Raw genomic sequence first — 16325 nt, forward strand, 5'->3', positions numbered from 1 at the left:
ATATTCAATCGGTTTCTACGAAAGATTATTTCGAGTATTTTCCTGCTTTCATCGGTGTTCAAGATTTCAAGAACCGAGCTATTGTAGCTCAACGGTGATCCTCCTAATCGATCCCAACAGTATGTCTTGCTTCTTACCTTAATTCTATGTAATATTGTTTTCCAGATTCCGGGAAAAGAATTTCAAATGTGGTAGATAAGAGACATGATTTAAATTCAACTTTTGTTCCAATTCTTATGAATGTGAGGGTGATGAGAAATTATATGCATTGAGTTTAAAAATTATTGATTTTGATTTCTCACAAGATCTTGAATTGTTAAGTTTTAGTGCAATAAAAGTCTGAAGTTTGAGTGAGTCTCATGTGAGACCGTCTCACGGATCATAATCTGTGAAACGGGTCAACAATACACATATTCACAATAAAAAATAGTACTCTTATAGTACCCAAATAAGAGATCCTGTCTCACAAATAATATCCCATGAGACCGTCTCACATAAGTTTTTGCCCTGAAGTTTTATGATGTGTCAAAAGATTGTATGAATAGTGCATGTGTCATTGACGTCTTATTTGCATAATTTATATTTTTTGATGACAATATTGAAAAATGCATGGTTGAATATAATTTTTTTTATACATCACCGAGTAAATTTTTTTTATTGCAATTATTATAATTTTTCCTTTATATTCTATATATTAAATAAATATTTAATCAGTAATAAATTTATAATATTTATAAGCACAGATAATTGTAATAATACATACAAAAAGTTACAATTTTGTATTTAAATATTTTTTAGTAATTTAGATTAACAAAGAATAAAAAAAATATTACACAGAGACCATAAATGTAAGAAAACTTGACCTATTCCATGGAATAATTTGTTATTTTATTGTTTTAAGGGTTTTTTTTAAATTAATTTTTGAAATAAGATAGATGGTAAAGTTTTGTAAAATTAAGACGAAATACCATCATCAATTGTGAATGACAATATATTTTGCAGCGTTAGCTACAATTAGCGCCACAAATAACAGCGAACGCTTCAAAATTGCAGCGTCCAAGTTGCCATGTGCACACATGGAAGCGTTTGTTGACGCTTTATTTATTTATTTATTTATTATTATTATTATTTATTAAATTTAAACACATATCTTACTCGTAAAACAAGAAAGTTACATGCAAAAAATGAGAGTTAAAACTCAAGTTCAATATTTTGAAAAGAGACTGCTTTAAATAGCTAGTTAGTCAACCAATTTTTTTTTTAAAAAAATGCCCAAATGTTGCTAAGTCTAGGAGATATATAGTTGGTCCGAGAAGCAAGCACGATGGAGGAGTTGATCCACGACGCATGATGGATGATCGTGGAATGTGGCTGGAACTTTTCCTTGAAGTGTAACAAAAGCAGAAAGAAGAATCAGAATAGTCACAACAAAACATTCAACAAAGCTGCATCAAAGGTTATTCAATTCTCTCAATATTTTATCTGCATATTTTCTAATTTCTAGCATCTTAGTTTCTTTATATTTTGGAAATATTCCTCCAACTTTCTTGTAAAAATGTCGTTCATGTTCATAATAATGTAATTGAATTTGATATTGTTCATTGATTTTCTCTACAATTTCATTATATTCCTCAATTTATATTTTTTCGCTTTGAAGCCATACCAAGAGAATTAGAACTAATGGTTGAATCGAGACACACAACTGTTTGACAAAGAAGTTGGATCATTCTATATTTGGCATGATCACATCTCTGACACGTCCCGTAAGTTTTGTGAGAAACACTTTTTTAAAATTAATTTTATTTTTAAAAAAACCTAACGTTTCAATGAACTCCTGGACTAATTTGGGAAACTTTTGAAAATTCAGGGAATATTTCGAGTCACACAAAAGAAGAGAGGGCTGCGTGAGAAACCCTTCAACCAATAGGGACAATTTCAGCTATTTAACCCTTCCGAAAATATATTGTTCGTAACGGATACTTATTTCTGTTTCAGACGAGGCAATTTTTTTATGCCAAGCGGGGAATAGGCTCCCTGCACCGGATCCACAGGATACACAAAATGGACCGTTACATCCCCCTATAGTCCGCCCGTAACGGATACTTCTTTTTCTTTCAGAAAAGGAAAATATATCCAAAATTTCTTCAGTCCCCAACCCCAAGAAAAAAACTCACTCTCTATCTCTTTGTTGGGATTTTATCGAATCGTACTGTGAATAAATCTCTTTGTTGGGATTTTATCGAATCGTACTGTGAATAATTCAGTGAACTTCTTCTGGGTTTTAATTTTCATGCCTGGCTGATTTTCTCTGTCGATATTTTTTTGTTATTCAAAGCCCAGAAAATTGAAAGCATCACTCTGAAAAGGAATGGATCTTGGCTGCATCGATATGGGTTGTGTTGAGAAGAAAAGGAAGGAAATTTCTACTGAGAAAGAGAACAGTCCCAAGGAATCTAAAATGTCCGCTTCTAAACTTGGGAAGGTACTCCGAATTGTTTCTTGGGTGTGTTTCTGTTCATTTTCCTTTTCCAATTAGGGCTTTTCTATTCCAAGTTTGTTCGTTATATAGCTTTAAACCTGAATCAGTGATTCTCTTTCAGGGTTTAATTTTTCGTGATGCCTTTTAAGATGTTCTTGAAAGACGGTTCTTTTTGGGGCCCAATCGATCATCTTAGTAGTTTTATTATTTCTTTTTCTGATATTAATTGGGATCTAGTCGAAGTGTTGAGCATTTGGATCGTGGATGCATAGTTTTTATGTTTGGTGACTTGAGCTTTTATTTTTGGTGGCACTACAGTTTTTGGAAAAAGTATGCCTGAAAAATTGAAAACATTTGTCAACATTGTTTCTTGGCCTAGTGGTGATTGTGCATAGCACAAATATATTTTCCATGAAGTAATGAGTGTTGTAAATTGGTTTCCAAATGGGTTTGTTGTACACCCAAGTTTGATCGAAAATTAAGTAGGTGCTTAAAATGGTGACCGGAGATTCATCGGAAGCCCACCGGAGCTCAGTGGAGGTGCACTGTCAGGGCTGCTGAAAGTTCTTTGATGCTCCTCCAGGTGACGGTGGTGGCTTCTTGTTCGTGGCATATGGTGTTAGTGTGTTTGCGGTTGGTGGTTTATAAAATTGATCACTAATTATATTGTTACTCAATACAATAGCGGCACATTGCATATGATGTGTTGGAGAATAGAGAGTCCGTAGATACTTGTCTATTAAATGGTTATCAAAAGAATCACAAATCTTCATCCTATTACATAAGTAGACCCAAGCTTTTGCATTTTTACACATTCAAATGCTAGTCCTATTTTTAAAAATTCTTTTAAAAATTCTTGTCTACCAGAATTTCTAAGAAATAAACACTAGGTTCGAATTTTTAAGACATACAATCTTAAATTCGGATGTTTAAGATTGCTAATGTTTAAATTCAAGTATGAGATGTGTCTATAGATTTTTAGTATTGAATAGACGAGGAAAGTTTGAATACTTTATGGTTCGTGTATTCCATTTTTAGTGTTGCTTTCCCAAAATAGTGGTCGTTATATCTTGAATTACCAGCACCAGGAGCACCATAGCAGCACAATATTGCCTTAAGAACAAAGTAGTTAACAAATAAATTATATTGTTACCCAACTGAAATTCATGTAGCCTTATTACTTGCTCCCAAATTTAAATTTCCTCCTTACCCATCGGCCATTAATAAGTGGGTTACATATGTGATATTCAAAGAAACTTTTTGATTCTTGAACCATTTGTGATGCGATGAATTTGGTTGGATATGCATGAATAAGCCTTACTTATGTTATAAATGAGCAATTCAGTTTTCAATCGACTTGGAACACATGAGTACTTAGACGAACTCAAATTGTTGGCTTGTTTCTTTCTATGGTTTAAGTTAATTTATATTTACTTCAATCTTCTTACAGTATCTATCTGTTCTAGATTAGCAACTCTTCTTTTTATTACATTTCTTGGCTAGTTTGAAGAACGTGTGCATTTTTCACTCATAGATTTCTTCTTAGTTGTCGAAAAATTTGGTATGATGTTTCTTTAGCTGTTTCATGTGTTATGCAGAACACTAGAACAAAGGACAGTGTGCGGTCTAGCTTAAATGCTTTGAACAAACTTGCATCCCAGATCGCGAAGCCTCCTCACCGCAAAACATCCCCACTTACCTGGTTTCCCCGCAAAAAAGTGGAACCTTACTTGAAGAGGAAAATAAAGTTGCTGCAGGTATTAATTTACTTATTTACTGGTCTATTTACTGACAATGTATCTTCATCGTGGTATATTATGTATGAACTCTTGATCGTAGGAAGTGGATGGAATGCAATCCACTCTAGATGAAACTCTTGGTGATTCAAATCCTCATTACTCGAAAATACTGAGAGAAAAGATTGCAACAAAAGAAGCTTCCGATAAAGCAACGGAGGCTCGAAAAGCTGCCATGATCGAGGCATCTTGGTGTAGAATACTTCGAGCAGCTGGGTAACATGTCTTTTCGGGCTACTTCATAGAAAATGTATTACATTACGGTTATTATATATTGCTTTATATCAACAGGATTGAAAGTAAAGTAGCAGAAGCTCAGTTGTTGAAGGCTAAGAAATCTGCTGACGAAGCCTTTGAAGCAGCGGAAGCAATAGGGGTAATCTTGAATGATATACCAGATTGTGCACAAAATCGTTGTAAGATAGGAGGTGAATCTGCCACTCATATGGTTTCAGCAACTTTTGAAACTGTATTCGAGGTTGATAAAAAAGTAGCTGCAGCAGTTAAAGCGGCTTTTATCAAGCTTGCGAGTTGCCCTTCAATAAAGAAGGATGAATTTCAAGACCTGTTGCATAAAATTAGCGAGAACCCTGATATGGATGAGAATTACACTGATTCTTCATTTAATCCAGCATGTGAATTTAATGCTGATAAGTTCAAATCAAATGATGTTATAGAGTTGATGTTAGATAGACTTCGATGCTTAAAAGAAGAAGAACTTTCTTCTCTTGCAACTATAGTTGCAACTTGTGGGCTAAATGCTGCTTTGGCTAAAACTGTGAAGAATCCTTGTCTTAAGACAGACTCAAGCAGAACTTCTTTCGGCGGGAGGATGACAAGGAGGAACTCTATTTCAGACGCTCACTCGAGAAGGGCAGCTGTGGCTGAACTCCCGAGCTTAGACAAGTTTCTTGTCAAGCGGTTGACAAGACTTGAAAGAGAGGTATTAGAAGCTAAAAATGCCGAAAAGAATGAAGCTACGGATAAACAGACTGATGAGAAAATTTGTTCGGTAGAGATTGCGAGTTCTAGAACTCAAGAAAAGCTCAAAGAGGATACTACCGTTTCAGATTTAAAGCTTGAGAAGGAGGCTGAAGAAGCCGAGAAATTGCAAAAGGCTCTTACAGAGTCAGTTAGCAGTGAAACAAAAGCAGCTGTGGAGGAGGTTCCTAGTCTAGACAAGTTTTTGGTGAAACGGTTAACAAGACTTGAGAGAGAGGTCGAGGTAGCACGAAATGAACTCTTGTTGAATACTGATGGAGATTCATTAGGCAAAGAGAACGTGGACACGAACAAAAACAGGCGGCACATAAATACTGGCACCAAAATTCCTCGAGACGCAAATTATGAAAGCTTAGACAGCATCTTGGTCAAGCATGTCTCTAGGCTGGAAAGGGAGAAGATGAGATTTCGTGCAGATGAACAAACGGGAACACAACCAAAACGAAAGGACACAATGGAGAGCAGTGAAAGCAGTCTGGACCAAATTCTAATCAAGCATAAATCACAACTTGAGAGGGAGAAGGAAAAAACGGGTACTACTACAGATCAACAAGATGACGGTACCAGGTATTCGGTTTCTCGAAGACAGGCTAGGGAGAAAGAGTTACAGGCAGCATGGGGTGGTTTAAGCCTAGGAAACTCTATTCGCCCCCACGTCTCTAGACTTGAACGCCAAAAGGCGAGTTCTTTTTTTCCTGCATAACTTCACATTTGCATTAGAATTTTTCACAAGTTGTGAATTTCTAACTTCTCTTATGTGCATTTTTGTTTATATGTTTAGGCCAATTGGCTTAAAGCCGAAGAAGAGGAAAGAAAGAGGGCAGTGGAGGAAGGTGGTGTATGAGTTTTCAAGAACCATGTTCTACGATTTTTGGTTTCTTAGTTTCCACCAGCAACATTTTACACTATTCAAGCAAGGATTTATCCCGCTTGCCATTTGTTGCGAAAAGATATAAACTCTTTTGATCTCCATGTGTGCAAGAGAGCTTATATTATTTTGCCTAGAAAATTGTTGTTTCTGCAGTTTCGTAATACATTATTCCTGATTGTAATTTTTCAATATTTTTCAATATTTATATCTAGTAATTAGTCATATATTATAATTAAATCTTAATATCATTATATTCTAGGTAATGTTCTAGGGATGGCCACGGGTCGAGGTGGGTTAGGCCAAAGCCGAGACTCGACCCACCAAATAGTGGCTATTGGGGCCCGTGAATTCGTCAAATTTATTTATTTTATATTTTTTCAAATATAAAATAAAAACTTTTAGAATTAAGTAATCATAAAATTATTTTCAAAATTATATTAATCATATTTAAGAAAAGAATATTATCACAAATTAAAATATATTAATTTTTATTCAATTAAAAATTAATCACTTTTAGATGAGTCAATTCTACCGATATTCACATATGGATGACTCAAATAAGATATCCGTCGCACAAAGTATGACCTGTGAGACCGTCTTCACCCGCTTGAAAATTTTCAAAAGAACCCAGACTCGTTTATTTTCTCACACGTATATTTATCTTAAATTTATTTTATTCATATATTATGTTTATTTATTATCTCTATAATAAAAAGTATACACTAAGCGTTAGCCTAGTATATATTAACAGTTCGGTACGATCAAGTTCTGAAATTACCATCAACTTCATTTTTCATAATTATTTTAATATAAATTAATTCAAACTAAAAAAAATTAAGAAATTCAAATGAAACTTTTTACGAACATATAACACGTAATGTTTGGTTTGGACTACGTTTGATATTAGGCAGATGCGGTACGAGACACGTATAATATACAGATTTGAAAATTGTTTGAAACAAAGGAAACACCACAGCTAGCAAATTTTAGCCCTCCACGTGTCCAATATTTGTGGTGGGGAGTTGGGCTGACTCCCAGAAAAAGTAAGAATCGGCCCATTTTCATTGGCCATCTCAGCAGACGGTGTCGTTTAAAAAATATATATTTTCCCTACTCGCGGCAAGCACACATACGCCCCACGATTGCTCTTGTACTTCATCTGGAACTATTACCTTTTGTTAATGAATAAATATAAATATTTGTTTGTGAGATGGGTTAATTTTATCGATATTCGCAATGAAAAATCTCATAAAATATGATTCGTGAGACTGTCTCGTACAAATTTTGTCTTTCTTTTCTAAAGATGACATTTTGTGTACTTTGCAATCGGTATAGATTTGATTTGAGATATTTCTTGTGTTGTTATCGTTAATTATAACTTGTAAAATTATTAAAATTTTGCATACAATTATAATTTGTCTTAAATGACGTTTGGTATAATTTGATCCTTCCCTTCATAATATAAAAAAGAGCAAGATGTTTGGTCGTGAAAAGGAATGAAAATATAAGAAATACTTAGCTTAATATTAGGGTCTCCTACACATCTTTAAAGATTAGTAAAAAGACAAATGGTAGCATTAGTTTAAGTTTTCATAATTGTCGAAAGTAAAAAAGTACGAGTAAATCACAAGATAAAGGAAATAGATGCAGATAAAATACTTAAATCTTTTTCTTCTTAATAAATATTTATCTATTTTTATAAGAACTCACAGCTGTTATTTTTTTTGAATAAATCTCGGACTATCACAATAATATCTGTCTTTCTTTTCTATGTTTACTATCGTTTGATGGTCTAAAACTCTAAATGATTGTGATTATGTTGTTCCCTTCTCTATCAAGAACCTTCGTACGAAGTTCGCTTTGCCAGAAGACAAGCGAATATGGCTGCTCACACCCTGACAAGGGCGGCCAATTCTTCTGCTAGTCTTTTTATTTCTTATGATAGTCCTGTTTTTATTACGGATATTCTATTCCAAGATTGTAGAAACTTGATTTGAATTAATGAAGCTTGAATGTTTTGATTCAAAAAAAAAAAAAACAAGATATACGAAGAAAAACATATATCAAATTAAACTTTAATTTGAAATAACTAATTTTTTGCCCAAATAACACAATCATATATTTATATATATAATATATTAATAAAACATCAATAATATATATGTAAAAAAAAAAAAGAATTATAAACTTTCTTGGTTTCTATATTATAAGCTAATTCTAGTAGCGAGTACACATCACGAACACTATAGCGAGCGGCGGTCAAAAGATACACCTGTCTATGAATCGCCAAATCTCCTATATAAGTTGTCCTAAACTCCTGAACAAAAGAAAACAAATCACAGCGCACCCCGATTTAGCTGGAATTCATGGCCGCCGCATTAACAAGAAACAGCCTTCAAAGAAGCCTCCACCGCCATTCCCGGCAGTATCTATGGAGGAGCAGCATCAAACACTCCCCACCAGTCCCGGCTTCAGCCCCGAAGACTTCTGGTCACCAGCTCCAACAATCCAAATGGTGTAATCGTTATCCTAATACCTTTTCCCGGAGAGCAAAAGAATTGGAGGATGCCGCTAAGAGCTTTGAATCTTCTTCACTCAGCTCGAGGGCATCTTCTTCACCTTCTACTTCCAAGCTCGGGTTTGTAGGGTGGTATTTGGGCATGGTGCAGACCCGACCCATTGTCACCAAAAGCGTCACTTCTTCCATTATCTACACGGCAGCGGATTTATCATCTCAGGTACGCTGAAATAAGGAGAAAAATCGATGCCCATTTTCTGTTTTTCTCTATTCATGATTATGTAGAACTTGATTCTATCAAATTTTTTGATGTAGGCGTTAGTTGGAGAGTCGTCAGAGTATGATTTTGTGAGGACTTTGAGGATGGCTGGATATGGGATGATTATATTGGGGCCATCGTTGCATTGCTGGTTCAATTTCGCGTCGAGAGTTTTTCCTAGGCGGGATTTTTTCTCGACGATTAAGAAAATTGTTGTGGGACAGCTAGCATACGGGCCTGTAATGACTGCCGCATTCTTCTCTGTAAATGCTGGCTTACAAGGTACCCCATTTTTATTAAATTGTTGTTTTCTCTTCTAGCATGGCGTTCTAGATTGTTAGCTATTGTTCTTTGATACTGTGACATGCCTGGTTTTTGCGTATGTTCAAGAAATTGTTGTATTTTTATCTTAACATGCCTCGATCGAATGTTGGCGAGCACTGACTATGGTAGTTGATAGATTCTAGAAATATGAGTTTCGGGGGGACTGAGCTACGGGGACATCACATCTACGAATGATGAAAAATTCGAATTCCATCTTTGGTTCGACTGAAAATGTTACGCCATGGCACAAAGATTGATTTTTTATTTCACATTCTGGATTTCAATGTAGTATTGTAATTGGAAATACTACTTGGTTTGAATATTGTTGTAGTATTGTAATTGGAAATACTACTTGGTTTCAACATGCGAGCTACATGCTTGTGCACCTGCGGATCATAAAGAGCTGTCCATTTTGAGGGCAAGAGTTTTGATCTTCCCCGCATTGAGGACAGTTTTGGGTGTGTAGTTAGCAGCTGAAACATGGCTGGAAACATCTGCTTATGGTGCCTGTTTGTTTTCTGTTTATGATTGATCGATCAAAAGTTCTAAATGCAAATCATGTTCTTGTTATGTTCCGGCTCTACGTTGCATATATTTTTCGGTTTCCAAGGAGTGTAAGTCGACTTCTAATCTCAGGTGAAAGTGGCTCCGAGATAGTTGCTAGAGTAAAACGTGACGTGGTTCCTACGATGGTGAAAGGCTTCATGTACTGGCCTATATGTGATTTCATCACCTTCAAGTTCGTCCCTGTTCATTTACAAGTAAGAACTCTATAACTCAAGTACTTCGTTCCAACAGGTCTAACTCACTACCGGTATTTCATAATTTTTTTTATCCATAATGGTTATCATGTTTTTCAATTTGGCAGCCAGTTGTGAGCAACTCATTTTCGTACGTATGGACGATTTATTTGACTTATGTGGCAAGCTTAGAAAAAGTTGATACTAGTTGAGGTTTTCTTGGCCGTGGAGTGTGTGTATCTCACATGCTCATGGTTATCAGAAGTATGCTGCTATTGATCTTCAAAGAAAACACTATTTCTCGTGGCAGAAGCAGATCGAGAGGGCTCGATATTCTTTGCCGCTGAAACCTTGCAGTTAATCCAGTTATTCAAAGTTGTGGAGATTCTGCAGTTGATCTTTCTAGTTTTCAATGGCAGTGGCCATTATCTTGTCTTTGTAATTATTCACACTCTTGCTACCCTTTGTACATTTTCCTTGTACTAATGAAAACCAGAGTTACGTCTAAAAAGACTCTTTCCAGACATTTTTTCTTGCAAGATAATTTGTCAATCACTGCAATGAAACTAGGACTAAAATGTTGTGCTCAATCATATAACAGCAAGGAAACACGTAGTTTCCTTTATGTAACTTCATGCAATATAGAGAAAATCAAGTCGACCCAAAAACCAATGTACATTTAGTATATGGCAACATAAAGTTCTATAATTTCCCTTCTACTCCCATTTCACAGCTTCCTCGGGTAGAATATCACCTTCGTGATCTATTTTCAAAGATGTTGAATCGGTCAGAAGTCTCAGAGAGGCTTCATCAGTATTTACACAGTGTTTGTCCAGCCCGATTGGACTACATTCTTGATCACTACCAGAAGATTTCGGCATATAATCCATGTTAAATTTGAACCATCGGTGTTCCTTTGCATAAATTAAAGCGGGGTACAAGATGAATCCAAGCACAATTATGCCACTGCTCACTAAATACGTCTTCAGGGAAGCCAAACACATTACCAGAACAAGCAACAACACTGGAGGGAAGCAGAGCATCGTTGCGCCTAATGTATTGAAGGGAACTTTATAGGGTCTGTGTAGATCAGATTTTTTAATTCTTAGTTTGATGAAAGCTGCAAACTCAAATAGCATTCCAATAGCATATAGGAAGTTTAGGAATTCCAAGATTTCTTGGAAACTCATCCATGACAAGAAGATCACGCCAGTTGCAGAACACAAAATGCTGAACGTTGGTGTTCCATATTTTGATCTGCAAAGTAGGAAGTTGTCACAGATCAGCAACAAAATAGAGAACTTAGACGTTGATTAATGTAAGGCGGTCCACAAGATTACCAAATGACTTTGGGAAAGACCAAAAGCGGACCAAAAACTGGCCAGAATAAATGACAAGTTTTGCTGTTCTATAAAGGATTTCCTAATACAAAGAAATGACAAGTTTTGCTGTTCTTGCCTAGTAAAGATCTAGAATGCCTAATTCGAAAACATCCAAACGAGGAAAAAAACTCAATCCTTTCCCATAAGGAGTGATCAGCGGCAAATCCTCAACACCTTTATAATCACTTCACAGCTGATTGATTTGTTTATAGATAGGAAAGGGTAGACAACCAAACAACCTTTTACCATAAACATTGTCCTAATTATCCGAATCTAGATAACAATATCCAAGTCAAATAAATGAAATCTAAGATGAGAAAGAGGAAAGCGTAGGCAACCAAACAATCTTCTTTTACAAACATGGACCAAGTATCTGAATCTATATGTAACAAAATCCAAGTCAAATGAATGAATCTAGGATGAGCAAGAAACCAAGGGCACATGCACCTTAATTCAAAAAATTAGCAAATGAGTATCTCAAGCTGATGTGCTACTATAGAATTTGTCGATAAGTCAGCGTGGGACTATTCTTTTTCATCCACCGTGGTACCCAAAAAAAAGTCAAATTTCTTTTTATCGCCTGCCATGTGGTCTCTCTTCGAGATGCCAACATTAGACTTTTGATCAGGCGGCACTCAATGCCAAAATAGCAACCAAACAGAACAGAAAGGACCTTGGAAGTAAGTGATTTCATGGCTATTCAATCCAAGAAAAACGACTAACCTTGATGCAAATACAGAAGGGAGCATCCCAATCTCACTCATCCCCAAAAGTTGAAATGCATCACTGCTCATTTCCGCTTCAAACAACCCCATGTTTGACAATGCGGAAGCCGCTTGGATCCACCACTTCAGCCAAGATCCACCTATCAACATTCCAATTTGAGCAAAATAACCATCACTCCACTCACTCGAATCAGTTTCCACTGCACCAGTACCCGCGAGAAGTGGAATTAAATAAGAACATACCACCAAAACCACCGCACCCATAAGAGCTCTCGGAAAAGTCTACTTGGATTCTCAATCTCCCCAGCCAACGTACTCGCATTATCCCAATAATTCAGATTCCAAAACAAGCTATTGAAATACCCCCTCCATTCTACCTTCCTAGAATCAACACGAAGCCACCGACTAGGCCTAATTCGAGGAATCGAGAGAATGCTCATAACAACAAAAGGAAAGAGCGAAAAACCAGCTAGTAAAACAGCGGAGAATCCCACAATATGCAAACCTCTATAGTTCAAATATGTCAAAGAAACAGTAATTAACAACAAAGCTGGAATCCTAGCTTGAATACTATCAAAAATGGGAAATGAATGCTTCAAGTAATCAAGAAACAATACCGGGTAAAGGGCATTATCCATAACCCCACTAAACCATTTCCAGAACCCTTCTTGAAAACCCCAAAAAGGGCCAAAAGCGGATGAAATCCAGATCACATAGCCGCCATTTTCGGGGAAAGTTGTGGCCAGTTCAGCCGTGACAAGAGCTTCAGGCACGCTCCAAAACAGAGGGAAAATCAAGAAACCTAGCAAAGACAAAAATGGGCCACCTCCTGCCTTGACTGAATCTTCCACACCAAATGGACCTCCAGAAACCTCGTAGAAAATCAAAGCAATCAGAGGTAAAATCGTGAGCTTTGGATTACCCTTTGCAGTAGCTGTGTTCTTGAAATCACTCACCATTCCCTCCTCATCCATTCACACAAATGAGAAAAGCAAGTCGAGATAATTAGTCTGGATCACAGTTTACAGGGTTTAGTGCATGAAAAATTAACGAAAGATGTCATTTAAGGTTGATATAGTATCTTATCTTAACATATGATATTTTTTCGAAACATATACCAAAATTTCAATATTTTTTTTTTGTCATCTCTCACCTTTTTCCCATAATCCCACTGGGATATTGTTTGAATCAGATGCTATACAGGTAGAAAATTCATGTTAGTTGATTAACTATTATTAACCTCAACTAGTTATTCCAGAAAAAAATCTTCCTAGTGTGTGGTCCTCGCGTCGTATTCGTTTTTTGTTTTGTTTTCAAATCTAATTATTTAAATAATTTTTATTACATAGAATTCTAAAGTCAAGATTTTATTTTATAGTATCAAACATGCTAATATATGGCAAAAACTTGTGTGAGACGGTCTCACGGATCTTATTTGTGAGACGGATCTCTTTTTGGATCACCTATGAAAAAGTATCACTTTTTATGCTAGGAGTATTACTTTTTATTGTGAATATGGGTAGGGTTGACCCGTCTCACAGATTATGATCCGTGAGACGGTCTCACATGAGACTCACTCGCTAATATATATTCAAGCTGTATGATCTTATTTCATCCAAATATAATAATAAATTTTCTAAACAAATTATGGCATATAACATTCCAAGAAGTCGAAAATACCATTGATCTTCTTGAGTATTTACATTTTCAACACTAGGTTTTGGGACATGCTTACAAGATACTATAAATGCACAGTTTCGATACCACGCGCAAATCATCACTGTCAACTGCAATTCTGCCGCCGCGGCATTTGATCTAGCGAAATGGGACACTCCAATGTCTGGAACTCTCACCCGAAAACCTACGGACCCGGATCTCGTACCTGGTACCACTTCCTCTCAATCTTCGTTGTCGTATTCCGGTTGTGGTTCTGTTGTTACTGAATCCGTGGAAGGATGTGATGTCGTACCCTTCTCGTGAAAAATGACGAATGGGAAATGGTTGCTTCCTGGGAAATTATGGATTATATGTTTTTTTTAATTCGTAAAGATTATTTTTTTATGTGTTCAATTCGAATTTAAGGCAGAATACCGCAGCAACGACTGAATGACAGTGTTGTAGTTGTTAGAACTGGAACGTGTCTCAGAAATTGGTTGATATTGTTGATTAATCGTGTAAGTGTCCGTGCGCATGGATGATCAGTTGATGAGATGCTTAATGAATTTTCTATTCGTGCTGTATGTTTTGATTGGTGGGACATACTGTGATGTTTTTGTGATTGATGGTTATTTTCACAAATGGGAATTGGCCGTGCGCTTTGGATGGCATTGTTAAGTTGAATTATTCGTTAAGCGATCATTTGTCTTGGATATATGTTTTTTTACTGGGTTCTAAAAAAAGATTGTTCCTGGCCCTGATCTTGGTGACGGGCATCTTTTTTTGTTTTTGGGTTTTTCTCAAGCTTTTCAAGATAACATTGTTGGTTCGTGGATGGTTATGAGTTATGGCCCATGGATTGGACTTGCTTGAAGTTGCATTTTCTTCATTGAATTTGTAGTTTGAATACTCGATTGAGCGAGTGATTGTTGGTAATGTTGGTAATTGATTTTCTGAGTAATCGTGTGTTGGACTGGTTTATAGATGAGAATTCTGATTTCTCTTGTTTCAGTGCATTCTTTTTCTTGCACTAAAATATTTGAGGGTTATGAGTTTCTGACAAGCGGAAGTTGCCTTACTGTTTGTGGTGGGGAAAGTCATGTTGCTATATTTTCCAATTATTATGAACCTGGTCTCAAATTAAACAGCATTTGCTGAAACTATAATACCTTATAAAATGAAACCTTTATTACTGCTTAGCTAGAATTTGCACCGAAACAGTTTACAACTGAAATTATGGTATTTCTCTTCATAACTATTTTGTTTCTTACTAGTAGTACTCTTATTTTTTTACATATAATGCCCAATTTCTGTTGTTAATTACTCTTTTGGAGTTGAATGTTGATAATTATCTGCTTTCGACAGCCGTGTCTGTGGGAACCCTCACGGGATAATTAGAAAATATGGTCTGATGTGCTGCAGACAGTGCTTTCGCAGCAATGCTAAGGAAATTGGCTTCATTAAGGTAATTACTAGTATCTTCAATGGGGCTGACTTTTTACTATTTGGTTTACTTGCTAATTTATACAGTTTGCAGGACTGCAGAATCTAATGTTTGATTTACTACTTTGTTTTCAGTATCGGTGAACCAGCTATGCCACTGCTATCGCAATTTTACAAGAGGATTGTTATGTAATGTGGTGTCTTTTGAAGAAGTTCCCCACTGTCAACTTTTTTATCCAAATGATTATTCTAGTCCGCGGCTGAAACTTTATACCGCGTATCGAGCCAACCTGTTATGTTTCTTATTTCTCAAACTAAGACTGAATGTGTTTCTTATTTGACTACAAGATTTTGTTGGTTTAGCAAATTTTCAAGGTTGAATAGTAGTTGCATCTTATGCTATGCCCTTCAAACGAGTTTATATGTGTGGGCATCGTCCTTGTCTATTCTAGTACCTACTATTTGCAAAGAGGAGGATGATGGTACATAGGAAATGCTATGCCTATGCTGCACCAGTCTCCACCCTTGGATGATGTCGAGTCCATCCCAAATCATCGGGGTCTGATCCCATTCAAGGGTGGGGATTCGGTTGAAAGTTTTCGCCTGGTTGAGGTATAGCCATAGGATTCTGGTAACATCTTTGAAATAATGAGTGTTTTTAATCTACCAACCAAAAAACATGTTAATTAATTGCAATCTATGATATCCATTTATTTGAAAAATCGTAGCTAATCGATGACACTGTTGTCTATAGACATCAATTTTCTAAAATTTTAGGATGACAAATTCTTTTACGAGCCTGTACATGTACAATCAAATTTGTATAATAATTCTTGTAACACAAAAAATTCAATATAAAAATTTCATTTATCAACATCTCATGATAAAGTCAATGTAAGATTTTACGATATAATAACAAAATTTCACCATTTAATTGTTGTAAATATTGTACGATATTTTGGTTGTAGTTTTAACATTTTTTTTATCTTTATTGACATTTTTATTAATTAATTAATTAAAATTCCATAAATTAAAAAATAAAAAAATAGGCAAATTTAAAGAATTATTTTTATTAAATATAATTATTACAAATACGCTCTTCCACGAAGCATTAATTGGTAAATGAGACC

The 16325-nt window shown here is 35.7% G+C and overlaps 4 protein-coding genes across 4 annotated transcripts; 3 read left to right on the forward strand and 1 right to left on the reverse strand.

Annotated features, from left to right (window-relative positions):
* Positions 1-1977: 1977 nt before the first annotated feature.
* Positions 1978-6344, forward strand: LOC140810730 (uncharacterized). Its single transcript, XM_073168615.1, has 5 exons — positions 1978-2482; positions 4078-4236; positions 4319-4491; positions 4567-5956; positions 6059-6344. Exons 1-5 carry the CDS (start codon positions 2369-2371, stop codon positions 6119-6121), a joined length of 1899 nt encoding a protein of 632 aa, XP_073024716.1. The 5' UTR covers positions 1978-2368; the 3' UTR covers positions 6122-6344.
* A 2130-nt stretch (positions 6345-8474) lies between these two features.
* LOC140809280 (protein SYM1-like) lies at positions 8475-10485 on the forward strand. The gene is made up of 4 exons (XM_073166859.1): positions 8475-8886; positions 8982-9207; positions 9886-10010; positions 10118-10485. The coding sequence occupies exons 1-4, from the start codon at positions 8515-8517 to the stop codon at positions 10199-10201; spliced, it is 807 nt and encodes a 268-aa protein (XP_073022960.1). The 5' UTR covers positions 8475-8514; the 3' UTR covers positions 10202-10485.
* Positions 10486-10564: 79 nt separating this feature from the next.
* Positions 10565-13298, reverse strand: LOC140809279 (probable polyamine transporter At3g19553). Its single transcript, XM_073166858.1, is given in 3 exon segments — positions 10565-11246; positions 12095-12380; positions 12383-13298. Coding segments are annotated over 3 exon segments (1515 nt in total). The 5' UTR covers positions 13071-13298; the 3' UTR covers positions 10565-10705.
* A 465-nt stretch (positions 13299-13763) lies between these two features.
* LOC140810747 (small ribosomal subunit protein uS14z/uS14y/uS14x) lies at positions 13764-15576 on the forward strand. Its single transcript, XM_073168632.1, has 3 exons — positions 13764-13981; positions 15118-15217; positions 15331-15576. The coding sequence occupies exons 1-3, from the start codon at positions 13920-13922 to the stop codon at positions 15337-15339; spliced, it is 171 nt and encodes a 56-aa protein (XP_073024733.1). The 5' UTR covers positions 13764-13919; the 3' UTR covers positions 15340-15576.
* The last annotated feature ends 749 nt before the right edge of the window (positions 15577-16325 follow it).

This window comes from Primulina eburnea, chromosome 13 (genome assembly GCF_022965805.1).
Source record: "Primulina eburnea isolate SZY01 chromosome 13, ASM2296580v1, whole genome shotgun sequence".
In the NCBI taxonomy this organism is placed as follows: Eukaryota; Viridiplantae; Streptophyta; class Magnoliopsida; order Lamiales; family Gesneriaceae; genus Primulina; species Primulina eburnea.

What these genes read in the sequence shown, in the direction of transcription:
- LOC140810730 (XM_073168615.1), top strand. Translation starts at nt 2,369, where the DNA reads ATGGATCTTGGCTGCATCGATATGGGTTGTGTTGAGAAGAAAAGGAAG. An exon ending in CCGCTTCTAAACTTGGGAAG is followed by an intron (nt 2,483 to 4,077) that starts GTACTCCGAATT and finishes TGTGTTATGCAG; the next exon opens with AACACTAGAACAAAGGACAG. An exon ending in AGAATACTTCGAGCAGCTGG is followed by an intron (nt 4,492 to 4,566) that starts GTAACATGTCTT and finishes TTATATCAACAG; the next exon opens with GATTGAAAGTAAAGTAGCAG.
- LOC140809280 (XM_073166859.1), top strand. Translation starts at nt 8,515, where the DNA reads ATGGCCGCCGCATTAACAAGAAACAGCCTTCAAAGAAGCCTCCACCGC. An exon ending in CAGCGGATTTATCATCTCAG is followed by an intron (nt 8,887 to 8,981) that starts GTACGCTGAAAT and finishes TTTTTGATGTAG; the next exon opens with GCGTTAGTTGGAGAGTCGTC. An exon ending in TCGTCCCTGTTCATTTACAA is followed by an intron (nt 10,011 to 10,117) that starts GTAAGAACTCTA and finishes TCAATTTGGCAG; the next exon opens with CCAGTTGTGAGCAACTCATT.
- LOC140810747 (XM_073168632.1), top strand. Translation starts at nt 13,920, where the DNA reads ATGGGACACTCCAATGTCTGGAACTCTCACCCGAAAACCTACGGACCC. An exon ending in GGACCCGGATCTCGTACCTG is followed by an intron (nt 13,982 to 15,117) that starts GTACCACTTCCT and finishes TGCTTTCGACAG; the next exon opens with CCGTGTCTGTGGGAACCCTC.